Genomic DNA, 23,792 nt, shown 5'->3' with positions numbered 1-23,792 from the left:
GAGGGGTAGGGTGGTGGTGAGGGGGGCAGTGGGGGTAAGGATGAAGATGGCATGGGGGAGTGTGGGACTAGGATGTCTGAGGTACAAGGAGGCCTGGAGAGATAGAAGTATCGAGACTACCCCACCCCAAACCACTCCATTAGGCTGCCCGTGGCCTGGGAGGTGGATTTATAAAAGGGAAAGTGGTGTCCCAACACAAAGAAAATGGGCTGGGGCAGGGCTGGAGCAATAGTACAGTAGGTAGGGTGTTTGCCTTGCACGCGGCCGACCCGGGTTGGATTCCCAGCATCCCATATGATCCCCTGAGCACTGCCAGGAGTAATTCCTAAGTGCAGGGCCAGGAGTAACCCCTGTGCATCGCCAGGTATGACCCAAAAAGCAAACAACAACAACAACAACAAAAAGGGTTGTGAAGACAGCTCAAAAGACTGAAGCATTAAAAAAAAAATTAATTGGGTCAGAGCAATAGGACAGTGGGTAGGACATTTGCCTTGCATGCAGCTAACCCAGGTTCAATCCCCAGCATCCCATATGGTCCCCGAGTACCACCAAGAGTAATTCCTGAGTGCAGAACCAGGAGTAACCCCTGAGCATCACAAGTGTGAAAGACAAAAAAAAAAAAAAAAGCTGGAGTTTGTGGCCAGAGTTATAATACAGTGGGTAGGGCACACTTGCCTTGCACATGGTTGGTCCAGTTTCAATCCCTGGCTCCCTAAATGGTTCCCCAGGCACCACGAGGAATGACCCCTGAGTGCAGAAGCCAGGAGTAACTCCTGAGCACCACTGGGGGTGTCCCCCCAATAAAAGGGCAGGCACATGCATTGCACATGGAAGACCGGGGTTCAAACTATGGCAGCCCTGCACGGTCTCTGAGCATTCACTGGGTGTGTCCCCCAACCAACCAAAAGTTAAGAAAAGGCACTGGGAATGAACTCTAGTAGCTTCGAAGGAAAATTTTCCACTGTATGTATAGCACCTTGCCTCTGCTTCAGGGAAAAGTCTCGAGAGTAAAGCTGTGTCTTGGGGCCGGGGATGTGGCCCAGTGGCAGGGCACTAGGGTACCGCGGGTCCCAGCCCAGAATGCCCATCTCCGGAGGCCTTGCTGTGCGCGGGCACTGGGGAGTCTTCTCCCTCAGCACCCTCCCGTCTCACGCGGGGCCCCAGGAGGAGGCAGCCTCCATGTGGCAGACCCCTGGGAATCTGGAGCTCGGGCAGATGGGGCAGACGGCCCCGAGTCATCTGCCTACACAGAGAGCAGAGCCAGAACGTATACAAGGGATGGGGCAGCAGGCTGGAGCTCTCAGAACTGGGGTGCTACCATGCTGGGGGCTACTCAAACAGGTGCCAGGGCCAGAGAGAGAGCAGGGTTTGAGGTGCCGCAGACCAGGCCCTACGCACGGTTCCTCAGTGCTTCTAGGACTACAGAGCCAGGGGGAACCATGGCAAGGCCGGGTGTGGCCCCAGCTCCAGCCACCCCAAACACAGACTCCTGGACCTTACTCTACGTATTTTGTTTTTGGGGGCCACACTTGAGGTTGCTCGGGGTCTACTCCTGGCTCAGTGTTCAGGGATCACTCCTGGAGGGCTTGGGGGACCATATGGGGTGCTGAGGACCAAGCCTAAGTCTGGCTGTGTGCAACTCAATTGTTTTCCCCTACAGTGCTAGCTCTCCAATCCCCTCACTCAGTACATTTTTTTTGCAGTTCCAGACTCGAACCCAGGGCCTCACAGGCATGCAAGGCAAATGCTAGGGACGCAAGGCAAGTGCTCAACTCTGAGCCCCCTGCCAGCCCCAGAACCCCATGATAGACCTAGTCATCAGACTCCATAGGGAAGGGCCTCAGGGAAGTGTCTTTTTTTTTCTTTTTTGGGCCATATCTGGTGATGCACAGGGGCTACTCCTGGCTCTGCACTCAGGAATTACTCCTGGCGGTACTTGGGGGACCATATGGGATGCTGGGAATTGAACCCGGGTCAGCCATGTGCAAGGCAAATGCCCTACCCGCTGTGCTATCTCTCCAGCCCCCAGGTGTCTCTTTTTTATCTTTTTATCTTTTTTTTTTTTTGAGTTTTCGGTCACACCCAGTGATGCACAGAAGTTATTCCTGGCTCTGCACAATCAGGAGTTACTCCTGGTAGTGCTCGGGGGACCATATGGAATGCTGGGTGTGAACTGAATCCGGGTCAGCTGTGTGCAAGGCAAACGCCCTATCCGCTGTGCTATCGCTCCAGAAGGCGTCTCTTTTTGAGGTGCCCATGCTTATATCACTTCCAGGAAGAGTGTTTTGGGTTTTAACTTGCCAACCCTAGTGGCCTTGATTGGGCTGATGGGGGGAGAGGCGCGGGTCCCTGAAGTCTTGTTGGAGTTTTTAATATCAGGGTCACTGTGGCCCACTCGGGAGTGCTCGGGGGAACATGCAGTGCCAGGGATGCGACTCAGGACCCCATAAGGGCCAGGCGGGTGCCCTAGCACCCCAGTTCTCTACCATCCTGAATGTATTTTAATTTAATCATGTATTCATTCACTTATTTACTTCTAGAGGAGGTTTCTGGTTTGGGGTCACGCCCAGTGGTACTCTGGGCTTTCGCCTGGCTCTGTGCCCTAGAATCACCCCTCGCTGTGACTGGGGGACAACATGGGGTACTGGGTTGGCAATGTGCAAGGCAAGCACTTACCCCCTGTACTATTTCTCTGGCCCCTTTATTTATTTTTAGGGCTGGAGCAATAGCACAGCGGGTAGGGCGTTCGCCTTACATGCGGCCAACATGGCCGACCCGAGTTCAATTCCTCCGCCCCTCTCGGAGAGCCCGGCAAGCTACCGAGAGTATTCGATATGCCAGACACAGTAACAACAAAGTCTCCAATGGAGACGTTACTGGGCCCGCTCGAGCAAATCGACGATCAACGGGAGGGCCTTTACCTTACCTTATCAGTGGAGCTAGGAATCGAACCTAGGGCCTCATACATGCAAAGCAAATGCCCTACCAATGAACTACATCTCCATACAACTCCAGCCTGGCATTTTTCTTTTTGGGAGGGGCGCCCAGGGGGAGTGTTGGGTCACAGCCAGTAGTGCTCAGGACTTACTCCTAGCTCTGTGCTTAGGCATCACCTCTCGTGGGGCTTGGGGGTGATCCAACTCAGGCCAGCCACATACAAGGCAAGAGCCCTACCTGCTGCTGTACTATTGCTCCAGCTCTCAGTCTGACATATTTCATAATAATTTCTGTTTCTTGGGAAGTCTGACACTTTCATGCAGTGATAATGCTTTGGAACCCAGGCAGAAAGGAATGACCCGAGTGAAATCTCTGAGCCCTCTGCTAGGAAGACTCGGCCACCAGCCCCTCTGCACCCTACCCTCTCCCCCTCCCCAAACTCATTCTCATCCTTTTCATGGGGCCTTTGGAAGCACCTGGGGGCAGAGGCTCTGCCTCAAGGCTTGGCTGAGTGGGAGTTTAGGGGGCCGGGGACTGTGGCTTTGACTGCTGAGGAGGACATTCACGCACCATGGCCAGGATACCCCATTCGTCTTTTCCCCTGACGGGCAGCCAGCGCCTGGGCGACTCCCCTCCTGTTTAATCCACAAGTGAAAGGCGTGGAAGACGGCAGGCAGCAGCCTTCTCCCGTGCCTGGCACGCTTCGCCCCGCTTTATCATGTGAATGAGCTCAATGAATGTTCCCAGCAGTGCCATGAGTGGCTACTGTGACACTCCTTGTGGAAGAGATGGGGAAACTGAGGTTCAGGAGGGTCGGGCCTGTGGCCTGGGAGTGGCAGGAGTGAGGAGGGAAGGGAGGAAGGGACAGGTGAATGATGAGAGGAGAATGTGACCCATGGGCAGGATGGGGTGGGGCCCCGGGCGCTGGAGGAGTGAGACGGGGTGGGGGGGGTCGGGGGGTGCACAGGGGGCAGGCAGGGGCCGGAAGTGGCTGGTCCATACCTTGCAGCCCTCACAGGTGATGCAGCGGTAGTGATAACCGGTCGCCTTGTCCCCACATACGACACACTGCTCGTCTTTGTCCAGGTAACTAGGGATATACCCTGGGGAGGAAGGGAGCAGGACGCAGGCATGGCTGGGGCCTCCCGCTGGCCTCCTGCTCTAGTCCCACCCCCAGCTTTGCCTTCCTGGTTCCCAGGGTGTGTGTTGGGGGGTGAGGGGAAGAGCCCTGGAGATGGCACAGAGCCCCCCTCGTGCAGCCCCTTCCCGAGGAACACCGAGGACCCCCATTCTTCAGACTTTTCTCGTCCTGCAGCCAGTAGTCAGGGGAGGCGGGAGAAGCAGAAACCAACGCCAGCAGCTCACCTCACAGAACAGCCCTTCGGGGGCTAGAAGAGGGGTCCACATGCCCGCAGGACCCCTCTCACCTGCAGATAAGTTCAGCCCAAGCCGGCCGGGACGTTCTGCCGGGGGCACACGTGCTGGCCCCGGGAGCAGCCTGGCCTGCTGGGGGGGGAGAGGGCCCTTCCAGGCTCACCTGACATGCTGGTTTTCAGGGAACATTGGCCGTTTTTTCTTTTCCGTTTTCCATCTGGTGACCTGGCACTGGAAAGGGGTAGAGCAGGCAGGATCACCACGGTGTGATCCCTGGGCATCCCCCTCCCCCAATGGGTGAACGTCACCCCCGACAGCTGACTCCCTCTGTCCCGTGTCCCCACTCTACCTTCCACTCCAGGTCAGCTGACAAAACCCCAAGGATCCAGCTATCAGGGAACTGGAGGGGACAGAGATAAGGGCTGGGCCGGGGCCCCAGCCTGCACGCATGCACACGCACACGCACACACAGCCCATAGCCTGTCAACACCTCACACGCCCAGATAGCCACCAAGTCACTAAGTCAGGACACACAGGCAGGGTCTTCAGGCTGTGCCGAAAACCAAACCAGACTCAAGGGACACCAGTGACACCAGCAATCGGGAAGAAGCCTGCCCTTTCAGCGCCCACTGTGGCCAGGGCCACGGGCAGACGGAGCCCACTGTGCAGCCTACACAACCGTGCAGAGCGTTCCTGGAGGTGGGATACGACCTCTGGAGACCACGTGGTACCCGAGCCTCGGAACAAGCACCGTAACAACCTACGGGACTCCGCAGCAACTGCGGGCCCTCAGGGAGAAGAGCCAGAGCATACAGTGCCCACGCTCATAAGGAAGGAGGGGACTGCCAACTCCGCTCAGCACGGCAGCCCTGAGGCCCCGCGTGTGCCGTGCAGGCCTCAGCCCCTCCCTGTGGCCCAGCACGCGTGTCTCTCCAGCCTCTCCACATACGTGTTACATAACCTGGGCACACACGGGTTACATAAGCCTCCTACATGCATGCCCGGATTGTAGCAGCCGCCCGCCTGCCGGCCCGTGGCATGTTACGGCCCCTCCTCCTGGCACGGGAGGCAGCTCTCAGCACACTGACACAGTGACCTTGGCCAGGGTCACAGTCACAGACAGCTCTGTGCTCCACGCCCCCTGGGGATTACCCGGATTTCTACAAAAGTTGGAGGGTCAGACCTCCCTCTTACTCCAGGCCAGGAGAGCACCGGGCCTGTTCTGCACAGAGGCAGGCTTAGGCGGCGCGCTCCTAGGCTGCAGTACTAGAAACAGCCACCAGGTGGCGCGAGGGCCTGGGGGAGGGGGGCGCGGGGGGAGGGGCTGCAGATCTGGGGGTGCTCTGGACCCCACATATATACACCACGCCCCATCTTCCAGTTAGAAGCCGACCTTCCCAGCTCCACAAAAGTCTGAGCAGGAAGCTGGAGAGGTGCGCGTGAGAGGTCCACTGTGAAAGGTCAGATGTTTTGCAGTGCCCTTACCCCCTGCGGTAAGGCCTTGGGGAGGGGTTCCCCCAGGTACCCTATCCCACCTGCCGAGCCCCATCACTTTCCTCCACCGCTCAGGGACCCAGTCTCGAACCCCAGGGCTTTGCCTGGCCAGGCCTCAGGCCTCCTGGCTCAGGATCCGGTCTCCTAGGCAACGGCCACACTGCTCCCCAGAGCCCCCCTCCCCCATTCTCCCCGGCCATAGGCACAGGCTGTACCCAGCTCCCAAGGCACCATGCCAACTGGGACAGAGCTCGGAGTGACTTGGAGCCGAGGGGCGAGACAGAGACCCTCTGGGCTTGCCCAGGGCGTCCCGACAGCTCCTAGGTGAGCGGGCGGAGTGCTGCGCCCGGGCTGCCTCTTCCACGTGGGAGCCAGACCTTCCGCATTGGCACTCACCTCCACTTCCTGGGAGGGGACCTGGACAGTGCCCGCCCCTGCCCGTGAACAAGGAAGAGCCTGTGGGGCTCCCCGTAGGTTCCAAACAGCAGCCTGGGCTATGAGTGCGGATCACGGGGTCTGTGCCCCACACACCATGCACATGCAACCCCCCCCCCCACTCCAGCCAGACACCAGCGGGCACACGTGAGCCCCCAACAGCGGGAGGGCTCTTGGAGGCACTGAGGCTCCCCAGCATAGGCAGGCGGGGGCTGAGTGCTCATAATTTCTCAGCCCTTTTCCTGGGAGACCACCTCATGATCCAGGGAACCACCTCACGATCCAGGGGCCTCATTCCCTCAACTCCTGGGCAAAGGTCGGAGCAACTCTGAGGTGCTTATGGACCAGTCAGCGCCCCCCGCCCAGCAGTGCAGCCTCCTTACCTGTTCTCCTCTGGGTCTGACCCACACTCCACCTTGCTTGGCTTCTGTTCCATTCACTTCAATTCCATCCACGATGCCCTCCAGCACGCCAAGAGATGGGTGGGCACACAGGGCCCCCCCGGCACACCCAGACTGCCCAACCCCTACCACCCAGGCCCTAGGGCACAGCACCCATGGCCCCCGCCTCAGCACTGGGCCTGTCACACCGTACCCTGTGCCCCAAGGGGGGGTTGGGCGGTGAGAGGGGCCAGGGAGGGAGTGGTAGGGCTGGGAGGCGGGTTGGGTGAGGGGTGGTCCTGGGCTGGGCAGAAGCTGTAGAGTCTGGTCCTGTCCAGAGGGTCCTGTGGAGAGAGGGGAGAGAGGCGGGGGTCAGAAGGCCTTGTGGGCGGGGTAGGGGTCCGCTGGCAACCTTTGTGGCTCCTGGGTCCATGCCCAGATGGTGGCAGGCATGCAAGTGGGCACGGGGAGGGGAACGGGAGAAGCCCTGAGCCCATGAGGGGAGCGCGGCGGCCACGGCAGACGGTGAAAGGATGGAGGGAAAGAATGAGGTCATCCATGCGGCTCCTCTCAAGCCTCCCTTTCAATCAAGTGCCTGGCCTGGAGCGAAGCTCTGGCACACTGGCCATGTGGCCAAGTTTCCCAAACACCCGTCAGCAACAGGGGGCAAGACTGGTGTCAGCTGAGGCAGAGGGGGGACCCAGGGAGGCAGTGTCCAGCATCTGGGGATCACGCACGCATGCCCTTCTGAGAGCCTGCGGGGTGGGGGGAACACCAAGAGCTGTGGGGGTGCTGGCCGTGTTACCAGCCCCAGCCCAGCCCTGCCAGGACACCGGTGCTTCCCAACCAAGTTCCAGCCCGTATTTCCCAGTCTGAGCACTGGTCTCCCTCCTGGGTTCCACCAAGCTGCTACCGTGCCAAAGGAACAGACTCGGGAAACACCACATATTAACCGCATGGCGACGTGTCCCCCACAGTAAGACCCGAAGTCAAGGAGGAGGAAACGAAGGCTCCGAAAGTTTGGTCAGCTCTGAAAGTTTGGTCAGCGCCTTGAATTCTTTTGCAGTGGCTAGAAAGCAGGTGCCTTGGGCTTGCAACCCCTGCGGGCTGGGCTGGAGAGACAGCTCAAGGCTCTGAGCACACAATGCTGCGCACAGAAGCTCCCGCTTCAACCCCCAGTCCCGTGGGGTCCCCCGAGCACCCACCAGGCGTGACCCCCAGCAGAGCCCCTGAGTGTTGCTGGATATGGCTTCCCCCCAAGGCCAAAGCCATAGTGCGCCAGGCAGGGCGGCACTTACCTTGCACGCGGCCAACCCCCAGGTTCAATCCCCAACATCCCATAGGGTCCCGGAGCACTGCCAGGAGTAATTCCTGAGTGCAGAGCCAGAAGTGACCCGTGAGCATCACCGGTGTGGCCCAACTACCCCAGCCCTCCTACCAAAAACAAAACCAAACCCAACCAAAACCAAAAAACGCTTATAGACAGGTTTGAAAGTTAGTCTGGTTCTACCCTCGAGTCCAGGGCAACCACCGAGCTGAACCCACTTTTCCCTCCGTGCAGCACCTCTGACCTCAGGGGCAGACAGGAGTCTGCTGTGCGTGCACGCTCAGACAGGTACGGGCACGGACAGGGGGCAAAGGGTGCTGCTTCCCACCCCACCTCCACCACCCACCACGTGGCGGCTGTCGGGAGACTGGGCCCAGGGGCCCCCCACCCCACCCCCAGGAACTGATAGGAACTAGGATGGGAAGGGAAAGATAAGTCAGGCCACTTGGGCAGGGCAGGGTGGGGGACAGGCCTCTGCAGCAGGAGAGCCCCTGGGCGGGCGGGCGGTGGGAGCTGCCGGACTAGGGGGGAGGGGGGCCTCTTCTGCCTCTGGTCCCCTCCCCCTATAGCAGGATAGGCCTGAGGGGCTGGACAGGAGGCTGGGGAGAGGGAATGGGGAGTCTTCAGCCCAAGCAGTCGTCGAGAAAGTAGGTCAAGTTTTTCTTGGCTTGTGGAGAAATTCCTGTTATAAATTTATAATGGCGGAGCCTGCACGGAGGGGCAGAGATGGGGGGGGGATGCCCAAGGCCTGGGTGCCGGGGGGGCGCTCTCGGCCAGGGAGGGGCCAGGGCGGCCAAGCAGGACAGTCCTCTGCCCCGTGAGGCTTCCTCCCCGCCGTCTGTCACCGGGTGGCTGGTGCGTGCTGGTTCTGTCTCTCTCTCTCTCTCTCTCTGTCGCCAGGTCTGGATGGTTCCCTGTCCCCCCCAGCGCTGTGAGTCGGGGCTTGGCGCACCCCCGCTGCGGTGCTGCCCCCGCCCGTCTCCTGCCCACCTGGCCGGCTGCCACCACTTGTTTACAGAAGCTGGAAAAATCCACTCGCCAGCCGAGGCCCGCGCGCCCCCGGGGAGGGGAGGAGGCGGGCACGGCAGTGGGCACCCGAGTGCGGGCCAGCCCTAGGGGCAGGCACCGAGGGCCAGGGGGTGTGGGAATGGGTGTCAGCAGCTGGGGGCCAGGCTGGGGAAGCCCCACCAGCAGGGGCCAGCCGTGGTGACTCAGGCAGGGGCCCCCCTCCCCCACGTCCCCCTGCACTGCCAGTTGCTACAGGGCATACCTGGGGCACTGCCAACCTCAGCCACCAAGTTTATTTTCCCTTCCCCCGCCCCAGCCCAACCTTAGCTCCAAATGTGTCTGGGCACTGCCAAGGGCCTGCACGTGCCTGAGGGGGGCGGGGGGGGGTTGGCTCCACCTCTGCGCTCGGCGGGGCGGCCCGGGGCCTGTCTGAGACCTGGCTGGTGGGCAGAGGAGCAAGGAGTGAAGTGCTGACTGTCGAGGGCTTCCAGCATTACTGGGCACCTGCCGAGAGGCTGGAACCCCGGGAGAAGCCCAGTCCTCCCTGCTGGGCCTCTGCCACCGTCCATGGTCACTAGCGGGAGCCCATCAGTGCCAGCCCAGTCCTGGGCAGGGACACCCAGCCTGAAGGCGGTCTCTCCCCAAAGATGGGCGGGGGAACGTGGAAACATGGGGACCAGCCACCGCTCCGCCCCCAGCCCAGGCCCACCTGTTGCCCAGGCGGGCCACCCACCCCTTTGTGGGGTAAGAGCTGCGGGTGGCAATATGGGCATGGTGCCCACGGAGGGGGAAGCATTTCATTAAGCTTACGCGCTCTAGCAAGTGGGGGGGAGGGGATAGAGACGGGGCCTGCTGCGGCATCCACAGGCACCGTGCCAGGTTCCCACGCCAGCCGGCCCACTCCAGTCTGCATAAGCCCAGGGACACCCCGAAGCCCCCACCCTGGGCAGACAGAAGGGACCCGGCTCCAGAATTCTGCACACACTCCCGTTCTAGGTGTCCCCGCATGCTTTGGCCCACCTGTCTGGGGGCTCCCAAACTTGGTCCTTAATGTTCTGAGGACAGCCCACCCAGGCCTTCCCTGCTAGCCAGGGAGGGGAGAACCTGAGGGGGGGGGCGGCTACTGAGGAAGGAGAGCTGGAGGGAAGGAAAGAAGAGCAGGACCAGAACAAAGAGATGGGCAGGGGTGGGTTAGAGAGATGACAATGACATAGAGGGAAGGAAGAAAGGCATGTGGAGGGGGTGGGGCAGGGAAGGGGTGAGGTGGAGAGAAGGGGAGGGGAGACAAAGAGAGAAAGGTAACAAAGGAAGATGGGTGGGGGGTGCCTCATGCCCCGCCTCAGTCCCACCCCATGGAGGCTGGGGGTGGGGGGAGCAGAGCTGGTTTCCACGGTGACAGCTGGTTCTTGGTGGCCTGGCATGTGGGCTATTAATAGTGCTGTGGGTAGGTTCTCACCTCCCTCTCCCCTTCCCCTCTGCCTGCCGCACCTCCCCAATTATCAGGATGTCCAGGGGCCAAGAGAGGGGGTGCAAAGGTCCAGGTGGCCATTGGAACCCAAGCCATATGCAGGCGTGCACACACACACATACACACACATGGTTGTGCACACACACATATAAATGGGTGTGAACACATACGGGCATGCACACAGATATACACACATGTGCACATACATACAGGCGTACAAAGACCCACAGAATACACACATATGGGCACACAGACACAGGCACATGTGCACTTATATATATATGAACATGCATACAAACACGTGAAGTACACATACATACATACATGCATGCATGCAGACATGTGAGCATGTGGACATACACATATACATGGAAACACATGCACATGGTGACACACACACATGTACTCACATTGCTCACACTCACACATACTCATGGGCACACACACACACGGGTCTGCACACACACGCAGACACAGACACACGCTTGCATGGACACACGTGCACACAGATGCATACAGGCTTGCACGCACATTCAGGCATGCACACAGAATGCCCACAGGGGCACACACACAGACAGGCATGCACACACACCAGCACGCCATGAGCCATGAGCGTTGTGTGCGGGCACCTCTGCCTCCTGTGCCAACAGGAGACCCCACGGGCAGTCACCGACACCAACGCGCCCCTCGGGGCTGGGACCTCTCTTTCCTCACACGCTGGGCCTCCTGCAGGCATGGGAGCAGGACGGGCCCCACCCAGCTCTGGCTCGTGATGCCCAGAGCCAGGAAGAAGGGAGTGAAGGCGGGAAGGAAGGTCTGGCAGGTACACTGTGGTAAGGAGTGGCCGGCAGGCACCAGCTTGGCAAGCAGGAAGGAGGGAGGCAGGAGGTGCTCCGGGGAAGGGGCGCTTTCTATGGGTAACCCCCCCCCCCAAGAAGTGTGCACTCATGGCGGGTGTGGGTAGAGAATGGGAGATGGGGGTGGGTGGGAGGAGGACATCAGGGGGAGACGGTCCTTAAACAAAGGAGTCTCTCCCCCCAAAGAATATAACAGGAAACCCCCCTGCAGGTCAGAGGCTGAAAGACATAAACAGCAGCCTTGGCTTGGGCCTCGTGCCCAGTCAGTGTGCACTTCAAAGGCCCTGCCCCCCCACCTCACCCACCTGCTGCTCCCCTCTGCCTCCTCCCACCCGGGCTCCTGGGCAGGCCACAAGGGTGGGTGCCCTGTGCTACCTCCATCCCGCTTCCTCCCCGAAAATGTCTGGGTGCACGGCCTGGCCCCTTCCCTGCTCGAGCCCAGAACTTCGTGCCCCTGGGGAAGGGTGGTGGGGAGAGCCACGCCGCCCGCCGCCAAGAAGGCCGAGTCAGGAGCACCCCTGAGCTGGGCGTGCCACGTGCTCCCCACCCTCCCCCAGCAGCCAGAGGGAAACCGGAGCTGGGCGCTGGGAGCTGGGGCAGCTGAATGCTGGAGGCGCGGATGCCACAGGGCCCCGGGGAGCCGGCTACGGCGGCGGCATCCTGGGCGCAGGGGAGGGGGTCCCCTCTCGCCTCCACTCCCCTCCGAGGAGGACCGGTTGTGGCCGTAGAGCCGAGCTGTGTGCAGGCCCCAGGAAGCATGGCGGAGGGAAGAATGAAAGGCAGGGCTGTTCTCCCCGGCACCCCAGGGAGGCAGGAGCCAGCTAGCCTGCACCCAGGCAGAACTGGCAGGAGCGGAGAGGGGGAGAGAGGGAGGGAGAAAAAGGGGTGGAGGACGGAGGGAGGAAGGGAATGGAGAGGGGGGAGAGAGATGGAGAAGGGGGAGCAGAGCGAGCCTGAGCCATGAGAGAGCTAGCTAGCGTGAGAAAGAGAGAGAGAGGGAGAGAAAGAGAGAAATAGAGAGGGGGGAGAGAGAGGAGAGGGAGAGAGAGAGTAGAGAGAGGGAGAGAGAGCGCATGAGCACGGGAGGGTGGGAGAGAGCAAGGGAGAGCAGGAGAGAGAGCGAGAGAGAGCTGGAGCGAGTGAGGGAGAGCGGGGGAGAGAGGGGAGAGAGGGAGAGAGCTGGAAAGCCGCCGGCCTGCCTGCGCCTGCGCGTCCAGGCGAATGCAGCTGAGTCTCTGCACACACACGGACACGTGCAGAAACGCGCGCGCGCTCACACACACGCACACACACACACTCTCTCTCTCTGTCTCTCTTTCCGTCTCTCCCTCTCTCTCTCTCTCTCTCTCTCTCACCCGCATGCGCAGAGTCATGGGCTCGCCCATTCCAGCAGATCTTCAGAGCCCTCCCCAGCCCACACATGCACCAAACACGCACACATGGTGTGCGCACAACACACCCACTCACTGATGTGTACGAAAACGCCCGGAGCTGCGGGTCCCGGTGCCCCTCCCCTGCCCACGAGCTTGGGTGAAAGAGAAAATGAAACGCAGGCCTGGGAGCCAAGAGCTGCCCATCTCTCCTGGGCAGGGGGAGAAGAGGAGGTGGGCACTCTCTGGGGGGTGTGATTGTGCCCACAGCCTAGCCCCAGCCAACCCCTTCCCGGGGGGCCTACTGCAAGGAGAGTGGGGGGGGCACAGGCTTCATTTCTAGCCCCCCTCCGCATGTGCTCCATCTTGCAGCCTGTCCACCCAGACTGCATCTCTTTATTTGGGGGAGGGGGGATTGGGACACACCTGCTGGTTCTGGGGGAGGGGGCTTCCTGCTGGGAGGATTGAACCCCAGGCTCCAGGAGCATCCTCCTAAGCCCACCCAGAGAACCCACTGCCTCCTCCCTCGGGACTACCACACACAATGGCCACACACAGAGGGTGGGCCTTCTTTGGGTGGAGGGGAGGTAGGGGGGAGGTCTGAAAACCATCTGCACCCTTCACCCCTGCCACCACACACCAGCCCCATATGCTTCAGTGAGAGGCCCCCCCTCCCCCAGCATGACAGGCCCCGAGAGGAGGGGGGGAACATGCCAAACTCCTGCCAGAATGCCGCATGGATGAACACAGGTGCCACCTCCGTGTGCTTACTCACCCTCCCTCCCTCACACGCAGTCTCCAGCCCTCAGCAGAGAGCCTGCACCTTCCCCTCCTGCAGTGCCTGGGAGGGGGGTCCCCCAGCCGTCCAGGAGACCCAGCACCTCTGTACTCTGCAGCCTCGAGAACGGAAGATCAGGGACTCACCCTCTCTAGAGGCTCACAGGGTACCCCCTCATCGTACTCTGTGTGTGTGTGTGTGTGTGTGTGTGTGTGTGTGTGTGCGCGTGCTGAGTAAAAGGGATCTGGGGGCTAGAGGAGCCTAAAGATCAGATTCACGCACCAGAGCAATAGCACAGCAGGCAGGGTGTTTGCCTTGTATGCGGCTGACCCGGATTCAATCACTGGCATTTCATATATTCCCCCCCCACCCCCAGCACCGCCAGGAGTTAATTCCTGAGTGCAGGGCCAGGAGGAAGGAACCCCTGAGCATTGCTGGGTGTGACCCAAAAAGCAAAAAAAAAAAAAAAAGATCGGACTCACAACAGAAGAAAGAAACCTCGGACAGGGCTCAGATCTTGAGTGACTGCAAGGTCCACACCACTGGCCCTTTCTCTGGACCACCATCTTTCCACAGATGCCACACAGGCCACTGAGGCCTGCAGCCTGTCAAGGGGGGGGAGGGGAGGGGGCAGCTGGGACGCTGGGTCCCCAGGAGAGAAGAGGGGGCTGAATTCTACATGAAGGAAGGGTGGAGGCATGGGAGTCTAATCTCCTGGTGGTACACTGCACCCCTTGTGCTGACTGGCCCCCCAGGGATGCAGTGAGGCCTCAACACTCATGCTGGGTTGGGGCGAGGTGTTCCAGGTTCCTTTGGTGTAAAGGCTGGGGGTGGAGCTCAGAGCTGGAGGGCAGCTCCATGTCCGGGCCCCTCCAGAGAAGTGGGTGAGGGGCCAAGGGGAGACGGGCTGAGGGGCTCGAGGTTGCAAAAGTCCTTGAGGAAAGGGTTGGAGTGGAAGTACTGCAGGGAGGATACTTGCCTTGCATGTGGCCAACCTGGATTTGATCCCCAGGGTCCCCACAGGGATTCCCCCCAACCCCGCCAGGACCACCAGAGGTTATGCCTGAGCACGGAGCCAAGAGTAAGCCCAGAGCACCACTGGGTGTGGTCTAAAAAAAAAAACAAATAAAAATCCTTCTGAGGGGGCTGGAGCCACAGTACGCGGAGGGGAGGACACTTGCTTTGCACATGGTCCACACTGGTTTGATCCTCATCCCCGGCCACCCATAGAGTCCTTTGAGCACCACCAGGAGTAATTCCTGAGTGCAGAGCCAGGAACCCCCCTGGGCATTGTTGGGTGTGGCCCCAAAACAAGCAAACAAACAAACCCAGAACGCAGCAGGGTGACATAAAGAGTGAGGAGACCAGAGCGAGGGGCTCACTGAACCCCACCCAGTGCCATTCCCGGGTGACCTAGCAGATGCATTCTCCATCAAACTCACCCCCACCAAAATCCAGGGGGCCCAGACCCACGGGTCTCCTAAGGCAACGGCCACACACAGACAGACACAGACATGCACAGAGAAACACATATAGACACACACGCACACAAAAACACACACACAGAGAAACACAGACACATACACAGAAACACACACATACACACAACAGAAACACAGGCATGCACACAGACACACACAGAAACACACATACACACTGCACTCATGCACTGAGAACTTCCTTTACAGCATTTTATAGTCTAACTTCTTTAATCCTAGAAAAGCTGAATGAGGGCCAGACATAGCTCTAAGGGCTCTGTCCACATATGTGTTCATGGGTTCGATCCCTGGCACCATATGGTCGGTCCCCTGAGCACTGCAGGGAGCAGCACCTGAATACCATCAGGTGTGGTCCCCAAAGCAAACCCAACTCAGATCTGCATCTGTGAGATGAGGCAGATATCATCGTTCCCGATCCGTAGACAGGGTCGGGGTGGGGGGGCGTGGCTAAACAGGTGAAATCACCTTCAGGTTGCTCGGCAGAGGGCTCGAGAGAAGCCCCCTCTCTCATACCTGAGGGTCTCACACAGCTTGGTGTGCCCTGTGGCCAAGCCTCAGTTTCTCCTCCAGTAACAGCCCATGGATTCTCCCAGGGTAAACTCACTCAAGGCTGGTGCTGCTCCCCTCCCAAGAGGTAATGCTTAGAGGGGTGCAAGCCCAGAAATGGCAGGACCACCCTGGGCTTTGGGTTTCCTACCAGTGGCCCCCCGAACCAGTCTGCCACACATCCACACATCCCACGCTGGAGCCTGCACTCCCTGGAGGGGGACCTCATTCAGCCCGCCCCCCCCCCCGCACATATTCTGGGCAGCTGTACCCTCAGCATGCCTGGTGAGGTTGGGCAAAGAGGGGCACAGCTGTTGGGCATCTCTGAGGTGGGTCTCAGCTGCCAGGGGTGTGGAGGGAGGCCATGGCGAGTCCTCCTGCTGATGACTTAGCTCAGTCAGGTCATGCCAACCCCTGTGATAGCCCATGGAGGGGGCACTGATTTCCCAGCAAGTGAGAGTGCTGGGGAGCCCCACCTCAAAGGGTTGGGGTGGGAGCTAGCTATTTGCAGGCTGGACCCCGAGGGGGCGGTGCCTGCCAGCCTGAGAGGTCAGGACGGGCAGCAGCTCCCCTCCCAACCTGCCTGCTGCCACTGCCACCGGGAGGCGGAAATGCAGGATGTCCTGAGCGCCCCCCCATCCCCCGCCCCCCACCCCAACCTCTTGCTGACCCCAGAGTCAGGGGCAGGCGGGCCAAGGGGCGGAGTTGGAGTAGGAACAACTGGAAAAGTCTGAAGAACATCCCTGCCAGTTCCCAGCTTGGAGAAAGGAGGCTGGAAGAGAAACAGACAAGAGCAGGGGTGGCCGGGGGCAGCGCGGGGTGAGAGAGAGTTCCAGACTGGCAGGGGACGGGAGAGGCCGAGGCAGACACAGCAAGACAGCAACACAGAGACAGAGTCGGAGAGAAATTCCAAGTCAAAAATACACATCACTCATCCAGACACTCACCAGCATACGGCTCCTAGGAGGGCTTCCAAGTTTAGACAGGAGGGCAGAGGTGGTGGTGGAGGGGGGGGGGCCGGGCTCACAGTGGGGGGAGAGGGGGGTGAGGAAGGGGCCCCGGGGCCTCAGGACAGACGCAAACTAATGCCCCACGGCAGAAGCGGCTCCTCCCTGCCTGCTTCTGGGGTGGGGAGCAGGAGACCTGGGTTCCCCAGGGGCAGCTCTTCCCTGACCCTCCTCCTCTCTGCAGTCAGGACAGCCCCAGCTGCTGGAAGCTGTTGGAGGCTGCCACAGGCCCCTTCCTCGGCCCTCTGGAACCCCCCTGCCCCTATTCTCTCTGCTCTAGTTTCTCAGTCCCTCCAAACAATTTAAAAAAAAAAAAAGAAGAAGAAGAAGAAGGTTCTAGCCCAGAGGAAAAAGCTAGAAGGAGGCTGGCGGCAGGGGGTGGGGAGGATGTTGGATGTCGGTACAACCAGGGGTGCCCTCCCCCGCCCCTCCCCGGAGTGTCTGGACCCCAGCTGGCAGCAGGGACCTGGAGGATGTGGACAGAGCAGGGCAGCCGCCGCGGCGGCCACCTGAGCCGGGCTGGGCGTGCGCACACGCATGCACCTGTGTCTGCAGCGCACCGCCCCCTTTGCAGCCACATGTTATTACAGAACGTTCCCCGTGTGGCAGGGCTGGGCGGCAGGGAGGGCTTCTCCTGGGTCCAGCAGCTCCCCCAGCCAGGGGGGATGGGAGAATGCCGGGACACAGGGGGCCGTGGAGGGGCAGGCACACGGAATCGCCACGCCTGAAGTTGAGGTTCCCGGGCGGGCGCAGGGGTGCTGCGGGGTGTGCAGAGCCCAGAGCTCCTCGGGAGAGGCCAGGGGAAGACATGTTGCTACCACCGCGGGCAGACATATGTCGATGAGCAGCCGCGCCCCCCCTCCCCCGCACGGGGACTGCGTGGTGGGGACTGTCACGGCTGGCGCCGATGCCCGGGACTCATGGGAGCATGTGTGTGCCCGCGAGTGACAGGGTCTTTTGTAATGTGCGTGCGTGCGCGTGCCACTGCTCTGCCTGCACACAGGCGTGCAAGGAACTCTGCCTGTGTGGGTGACCGGGCACCTCCTGCCCCCCGCCCTGTGTCACAGCCTCTACACCTGGGTCCTGTGCACGCCTGGGCTCCGTGGGTGTGTCCTGCCCCTCGGGTGCCCCATGCAGCCGCAGCCTTGTCCCCATGTGGGTGTGTCCGGCAGCTCCTGCCCTTGAGTCTGCCAGTGTGTCCTGCGTGTGCATGTGGCAGCGTGGGCATATCTGAACGTCGTCACATTTGCAACCCCCCCCCCATCCTCCACAACGGCCCTTTCATCCTTCCCCCCATCTTTGAGAAACATCCAGAACGGAGGGGGAGGGTCTCACCCCACTGGTTTCCTTCCCCCACTACCCCCTCCAGCCCTGCGCGGGGCGGCTGTCTCCGTGGCCCCTACCCCGCACCCTCGCCCCAGCGTTTCACGCTGGACAGGGGAGGGCCCCAGAGACACGTTGCAAGGGGGGGAGGGAAACGAGGAGCAGGGCTCCACAACGCGGGTCCATTTTTCCTCCTCCCTCCCCCAGCCACCCCAGCCTGCAGCTCCCGGAATCATCTAGGGATCCCCCCGCAACGCACTTCACCCCCGTGCCCACTCCCCACCCCCACACCCCGCCAACCGCGTTTTTGCAATTAGCAGTGTTGCAACCCGGAGAGCCATGCTCAGTCGGGGAGGCGGGCGAAGTGTTGGGGGGGGACTTCCTTCGCCCCGGGCCCGTGCAAGCCCACCTCCCACCCCGCTCCTGCTGCCCCCCGCAGCTGCAGGCCGCTTTGCAGAGGCCACTCGGCCTTGGCCTCGAAGGCTAGGGGTGGGGGCTGGGGGGGCCAGGCCTCCCGCGCACCGTAAACAAACCGCGGCGCGGCGGGCGGGGGAAGCTCGGGCGGCCGGCGGCGGGGCCCGGCGGCCCGGGAAGGCGCCGCGCACGGGCCGGACCGAGGCCGGGCGGGCCCTCGAGGGGGAGGCCCGGACGCCATCTCCGGCGGCCCGGCCCGGGGCCCACCGACCTCGCGGCCACAGCTCCCCCCGCGCCGGGGCGTCCGCTGCAAGCTCCGGGGGGCTGTGACAGGGGCGCCGGGGCGCCGGGGCGCGCCGCGGCCGGCGGCCGAGCCCCCAGCCCGCGCCGCCGCCCCGCGCCCCCGACGCCCCCGGCCCCGCCTGGGCGCGGGCCAGCGCGAGCCCCGCGGCTTTGCATAATCAATCGCGGTGCATTTGCATATTAATGCCCCCTCGCGCCCTCCCCCTTACCTCGGCGTGGCGCGCGGGGCCGGGCAGGGCAGCTAGGCGGGGGTCTCAGCGCCCCGTGCCGGCGCCGTCCATCGGGGGCCGCTGGGGCCCGGGCCGCCCGCCGCCTGCGCCCGGGTGTGAGTGCGAGTGAGCGCGGGGGGGCGGGGGGCGAGTGTGGCGGCCCCGCGGCTCCTCCGGCAGAGGCGGCGGCCGCGCTGGCTCCTCCCTCCCCCGCCCCGCGCCGGTGGGGCTGGAGCGCGGCGCGCCCGGCCGGCTCGCGGCTGCTCCCTGCAGGCCGGCCCGCCGCCGCCGGCCCGCGCCCCCGCCGCGCCCCCCGCCCGCCGCCGCGGGGAGGGGCGCGGGTGACATCTCGGGGGACGACGCCGGTGCGAAGCTCAGCCCTGGCTTGCGGGAGGAACGGGAGGTTGGGGGGTGGGGGGGGCTTCTTTTTTTTTGGTTTTTCTTTTTTGTTGGGGGGGGTGCGGTTTGCACCAGGGGGATGCAGCAGGGGTGGATCGTCGACGAGCCGCCCGCACCTTCTCGAGCGGGGAGGAAGTCCAGATCCGAAGCCCGAGGAGGCGGAGAGTGTTTCTGGGTTCGGGTCCCGTCTCTGCGCGCCACTCCGGGTGACCTTGGGCGAATCACGGTGCCGCACGCAGGGGCAGAGCGTCCTGCACCGTAAAATCGCAGGGCTGGGCAGGTGAAGCCCGAGTTCCCGTCAGCTTCTCCCAGCCTGTGTTTTCTGTACTCCCCATCGCTTCCCTTCCCTCGCATTTCAAATGTCACCTCCTCCAATGCCGGCTCTATTCATCAGCACCAGCCATTTCCTCCACTGGCGCGTCCTGGGGAGGGGGCGAGGCTGCACGCACCTGCTCAGCTCGGCACAAGGGGTATTTCGGCCCACGTCCCAATAGTCCCGGGGCGGGGGGGGGGGCGTCGAGGGAGGGGAGCGGGCTGCATAAACCTGAATCCGCTTCCCGAACGAAAGGTTCCCCCCAGAACACCCCCCACCCCCTGCACACACAGGCACCCGCATTCATGGACATAAAACCGTCCCAGTGACGCCGGAGCCCCTTTCATCTCGGGATCTCCCAGCGCCCGGCTGAGCTCTAATTACCCCAGCACCCCCCCTGGCCCCGCCGGTTCCCCCGCTGTCATTAGCCCAGTTTTACCAGCGGGGGCCACTGCCTTCCCACGGCTCCCAGGGCGGGGCCTCTCCAGAGCTGTCTCTTGGGCAGGGGAGAGTGTGCAAATGTGTCCCAGTGTGTGTCTGCGTGTCTGTGTGTATATATGTCCGAGTGTCTGTGTGTCTGAGTGTGTGTCTGAGTGTCTGTGTGTTTCCGCGTGTCTGTGTGTATATGTCCGAGTGTCTTGTGTCTGTGTCCAAGTGTCTGCGTGTGTCTGAGTGTGTGTGTCTTAATTTGTGTCTGAGTGTCTGTGTTGTGTCTGAGTGTGTGTGTCCGAGTGTCTGTGTGTCGAGTGTCTGTGTCTGAGTGTGACTGTCTGTGTCTGAGTGTGTGCATGTATGTGTGTTTGAGTGTGAGCGCCAGTGTCTGTGTCTCTGCATGTGCCTGTGTGTATGAATGTGTCTGAGCCTCTGTGTATGTCTGAGTGTGTCTCTGTCTGTGTGTGAATGTGTCTGATGTGTCTGTGTGGGTGTACGGGGGCTTCATCCTCAGGTTTATTGGGCCCTCTTCTCTTCCAGGGCTATTAGGGTTTTCAGCGCCTGGAGGGGAGGGAGAGGCCCTCTGCAATCACAGGGCTGAGAAGTGCAGCCGGGATGAACCCCAGGGGATGCAGAGCAGAGGGTGGGCACAGGGGAAAGGAGCGAGCAGTGGCCACTGCAGTGGGCACGGAGGCCACAGCGGGCAGTGAACACGTGGGTTCAGCTTGGGCTCCCACTGGACATGCAACAGCTGCAGTGTGGACTGGAGCTTCTTCCTGCAGAGTCTGGGCAGCGGGCAGCGGGCAGTGAATGCGAGGTGCACCAAGGGTGGCTGGCTGCCAGCGGGTGCCACCTCCCCGTGACTGGATTTGGCTGCAGCTCCAGGGAGCCGGGCTGCGGTGGGTGCGGTGCGGGGCTCAGGGCGGGCGCTGGCTCTGCACTCGGGAAGGAAAGAGTCCCCTGGGATTGTGCTGCTCAAGGCATCGGGAGGGAATCCAGACCCGGCCTGCATTTAGACAGGTGCTGCCTGTATTCTGGGTGTGATCAGGGGTGATGGAGAGGACCAGCCTGGATTCAGGCAGGGGGTCAAAGGCCAAGGGGAAAGATGAGTGCTTGTCTCCTCTCCTTGCTGGCTCTCCCCACCCCCTCTCCTTAATAAAATGCCCCCTAGGTACTGGAGAAGGGAGATGAATGGTCCTGGACTCAGCTGGAGCAATCATACAATGGGGAGGGTGCTTGCTTTGCATGCAGCCAACCCAGGTTCAATCCTGTATGGTCCCCTGAATTCACCAGGAGTGCTTCCTGAGTACAGAGCCAGGAGTAAGCCCGGAGAACAGCTGGGTGTACCCCTGCTCTCCAGAAAGAATTCTAGACTCACAGGCCTACATAGGGGCTTAGGCGCTCACCTTGCACCCTTCTGTGCAGTCAACTCCTGTTCAATCCCCAGTAACATATATGATCCCCCAGCACTGCCAACAGTGATGACTGAGTACAGAGCCAGGAAGAAGTCCTGAATCCTGCCAGGTGCAACTCCAACCCCTGCTCCCTTAAAAAAAAAGAAAAAAAAAAAGAGAAAAAAAATCCTAGATCCAGAGCCACAGGAAATAAAGTGCCTCTTGAGTCAGGGCACCTTGAACCCAGAGCCCACACTTATTTTCAGCTTCTCCTTCCGGCTCCCACCGCTGTCATTTCTTTCACTCCCATTAGAGCTGGGAACAGCCTTGGACAAGGACACGGTGAATGGCACGGGAAGCCTGTCACTGCCAGGACCCAGCCCACGTGGGGCACCCCTGGTGCTATACCCCCTTTGCCCATGTACCCGGCCGACCTTCGCCCCCTCCATCAGCCATTTTGTCCCCAGCTCCCGATCTCTCCTTGCTATGAAACCCACTTGGCTGTTTCCTCCCATCCCCCTTGCCGCCTCCGCTTCAGCGCTGAGTCCCCGGGGACAGCGGGAGGGTGGGGCCAGTGAGGCTGGAGCGAGACCCTCTGAGCGAGCTAGCGGACACATCTGATGTCCCCTCCCTCCTCCACTGTGGTTGCCAAGGAGGCAGCAGGGACAGCTTGTTCTCTGGGCTCCCCTCAGCAGAGCTGAGCCCAAGCCCCTCCCTCTCCCTTTTCTTCCTCCTCGCTTCCCAGATGGTTGCTAGGAAGCACCCCAATATTTCTCCAGGGTCCTAGCCCTGGAAACCAGGGGGTCCAGACAGCCTTCTGATGCACGTCTCCCCCTCCCGCCAACCCCCCAAAGCCCGGAAGCCAAGATCCTACAGCATCTTCTATGTCTGCCAAGAAGCCCCGGGTTGTGTGGGTACATCTCTCTGCCAGCCAGCCTAGCAAAGAGCTCGGTGGCCCCGCCACCGCCACTGTCGTTCTCCTCTTCTCTTTGGGGTGGGGGTGGGGGTCGTCAGCAAGCAAAGTGGTGTCTAGTAGTCATCCCTGACTTGGCAGATACGGCGCCACTTACTAAGGAGTTCTGGGGAGGGAGCAATGGGAAGCAAGGTACCACAGGCTAAGAGAACCTATTTTCTGTGCATTTCCCCTGTTTAGAAAGGATGGTAGAGGGGCCGGAGCGATAGCGTAACAGATGGAGAGTTTATATGGTCCCCTGAGCACCCCAGGAGTAATACTGAGCATAGAGCCAGGAGGAGTAACCCCTGAGCATAGCTGGGTGTGGCCCAAACACCTCCTCTCCCTCCAAAAAAGGGATGGTAGAAATGGCAAAAAGGTACCATTTCTGGGAACTGGGGAAGAAGAGGCTGGCAGAGACTGGGAAATTTGCCAATAATGACCCTGCTTCGAGCCAAGTGGGCACTTAATTCCCCCCATCCATCACTTGGATCCCATCATATACCCTGTTTTTGTTGGGGGGGGTCACAAAAAAAGGGGGGGAATGAGATCTGTTAGAGTCTTGATTTGGGCCGAGGGAAGAAGTGGAAAAAAGACATCAGCATCTTCGCCAGGTTGTGTTTCAGGGTTTCTCTGACTTTTTTTTTTTTCATTCATTTGACATGATTTCCTGAGCACTTACTATGTGCCAAGTATCGGAGCCCCAGACTCCCTGGCTCCTGCAAGGAATGCCCCACTGCTGCCTTTGTGGCACAAAAGGGAGAAGGAGGGGAGCAGTTTTTGCCCCAATTTGGGCCTGGCCATGCTAACCTCTTTTGGTTAAAGCAGAACCAGGGAGCACGGAGAGAGAGCTAAATGGTGAGCCTGTGCTTTGCCACATTCAATCTTTAGCACCGCCACGGATGGCCCCTGAGCAAGGGACCTGGAGCAACCCCACACACAACTGGGTCTAACACAATGTGACCACGGGTGTGAGGCCCAGAGCCTTGACCACATCTCAGGATGGAGGAAGGGGTGGACCCAGGGAAGGGCAATGAGCAGACGGAGATGGGAGTCCCAGGGGTCCTGGTGCTGAGAGGGGTCTAGGCCTCCTTCATCCTCCCCTCCCCCCAGAAAGAGAGGTAGCAGAAGGAGTTTTTTAAAATTTTTGGGTCACACCCAGTGAGGCCCAGGGGTTCCTCCTGGCTCTGCACTCAAGAATCACTCCTGGCAGTGCTCGGGGGACTGTATGGGATGCCAGAGATTGAACCCAGGTAGGCTGCATGCAAGGCAAATGCCCTTCCCACTGTACTATCGATCCAGTCCCTTTGGTTTTGTTTTTGCCATACCCTGCAGTGATCAGATACCTGGGGGCTGCTCCAGCCGGTGCTGGATCTGGACCCTGGGTCTCCCATATGCCGAGTCTGCACTCCAGCCTTCTGCCCCGAGAGCAGAGATGTGTCAGGCACATGTGGTTGTGTGCAGTGTCCCTCACTCCTCCTCTACCTGCTGCCAATAACTTCCAGCGTGGGGGCACCCAGGCCTTTCCCAAGGAACCCTTCCTGTGAAGGTGATGCCTCTGTTTCCCCAGAGA

General features: G+C 60.8%; 1 protein-coding gene across 2 annotated transcripts in view; it reads right to left on the bottom strand.

Annotated features, from left to right (window-relative positions):
• Nucleotides 1-18,962, bottom strand: part of THRA (thyroid hormone receptor alpha) — a 28,048-nt gene extending 9,086 nt beyond the window's left edge. The window contains exons 1-4 of one of the 2 annotated variants that reach the window (XM_056128093.1): nt 18,730-18,962; nt 6,624-6,964; nt 4,475-4,542; nt 3,940-4,040 (exon numbers count right to left, since the gene is read on the bottom strand). In XM_056128093.1, the coding sequence (XP_055984068.1) occupies nt 3,940-4,040; nt 4,475-4,542; nt 6,624-6,676 (222 nt within the window). In that variant the 5' untranslated portion in view covers nt 6,677-6,964; nt 18,730-18,962. The remainder of the gene's footprint in view (nt 1-3,939; nt 4,041-4,474; nt 4,543-6,623; nt 6,965-18,729) is intronic. The other variant, XM_056128094.1, reaches the window with a different exon arrangement.
• Nucleotides 18,963-23,792: the final 4,830 nt, after the last annotated feature.

Source organism: Sorex fumeus, unplaced genomic scaffold, assembly GCF_029834395.1.
Source record: "Sorex fumeus unplaced genomic scaffold, SorFum_2.1 ptg000063l, whole genome shotgun sequence".
In the NCBI taxonomy this organism is placed as follows: domain Eukaryota; kingdom Metazoa; phylum Chordata; class Mammalia; order Eulipotyphla; family Soricidae; genus Sorex; species Sorex fumeus.
The sequence above is the reverse complement of the archived record's forward strand: the minus strand, read 5'-3'. Positions and strand labels throughout refer to the sequence as shown.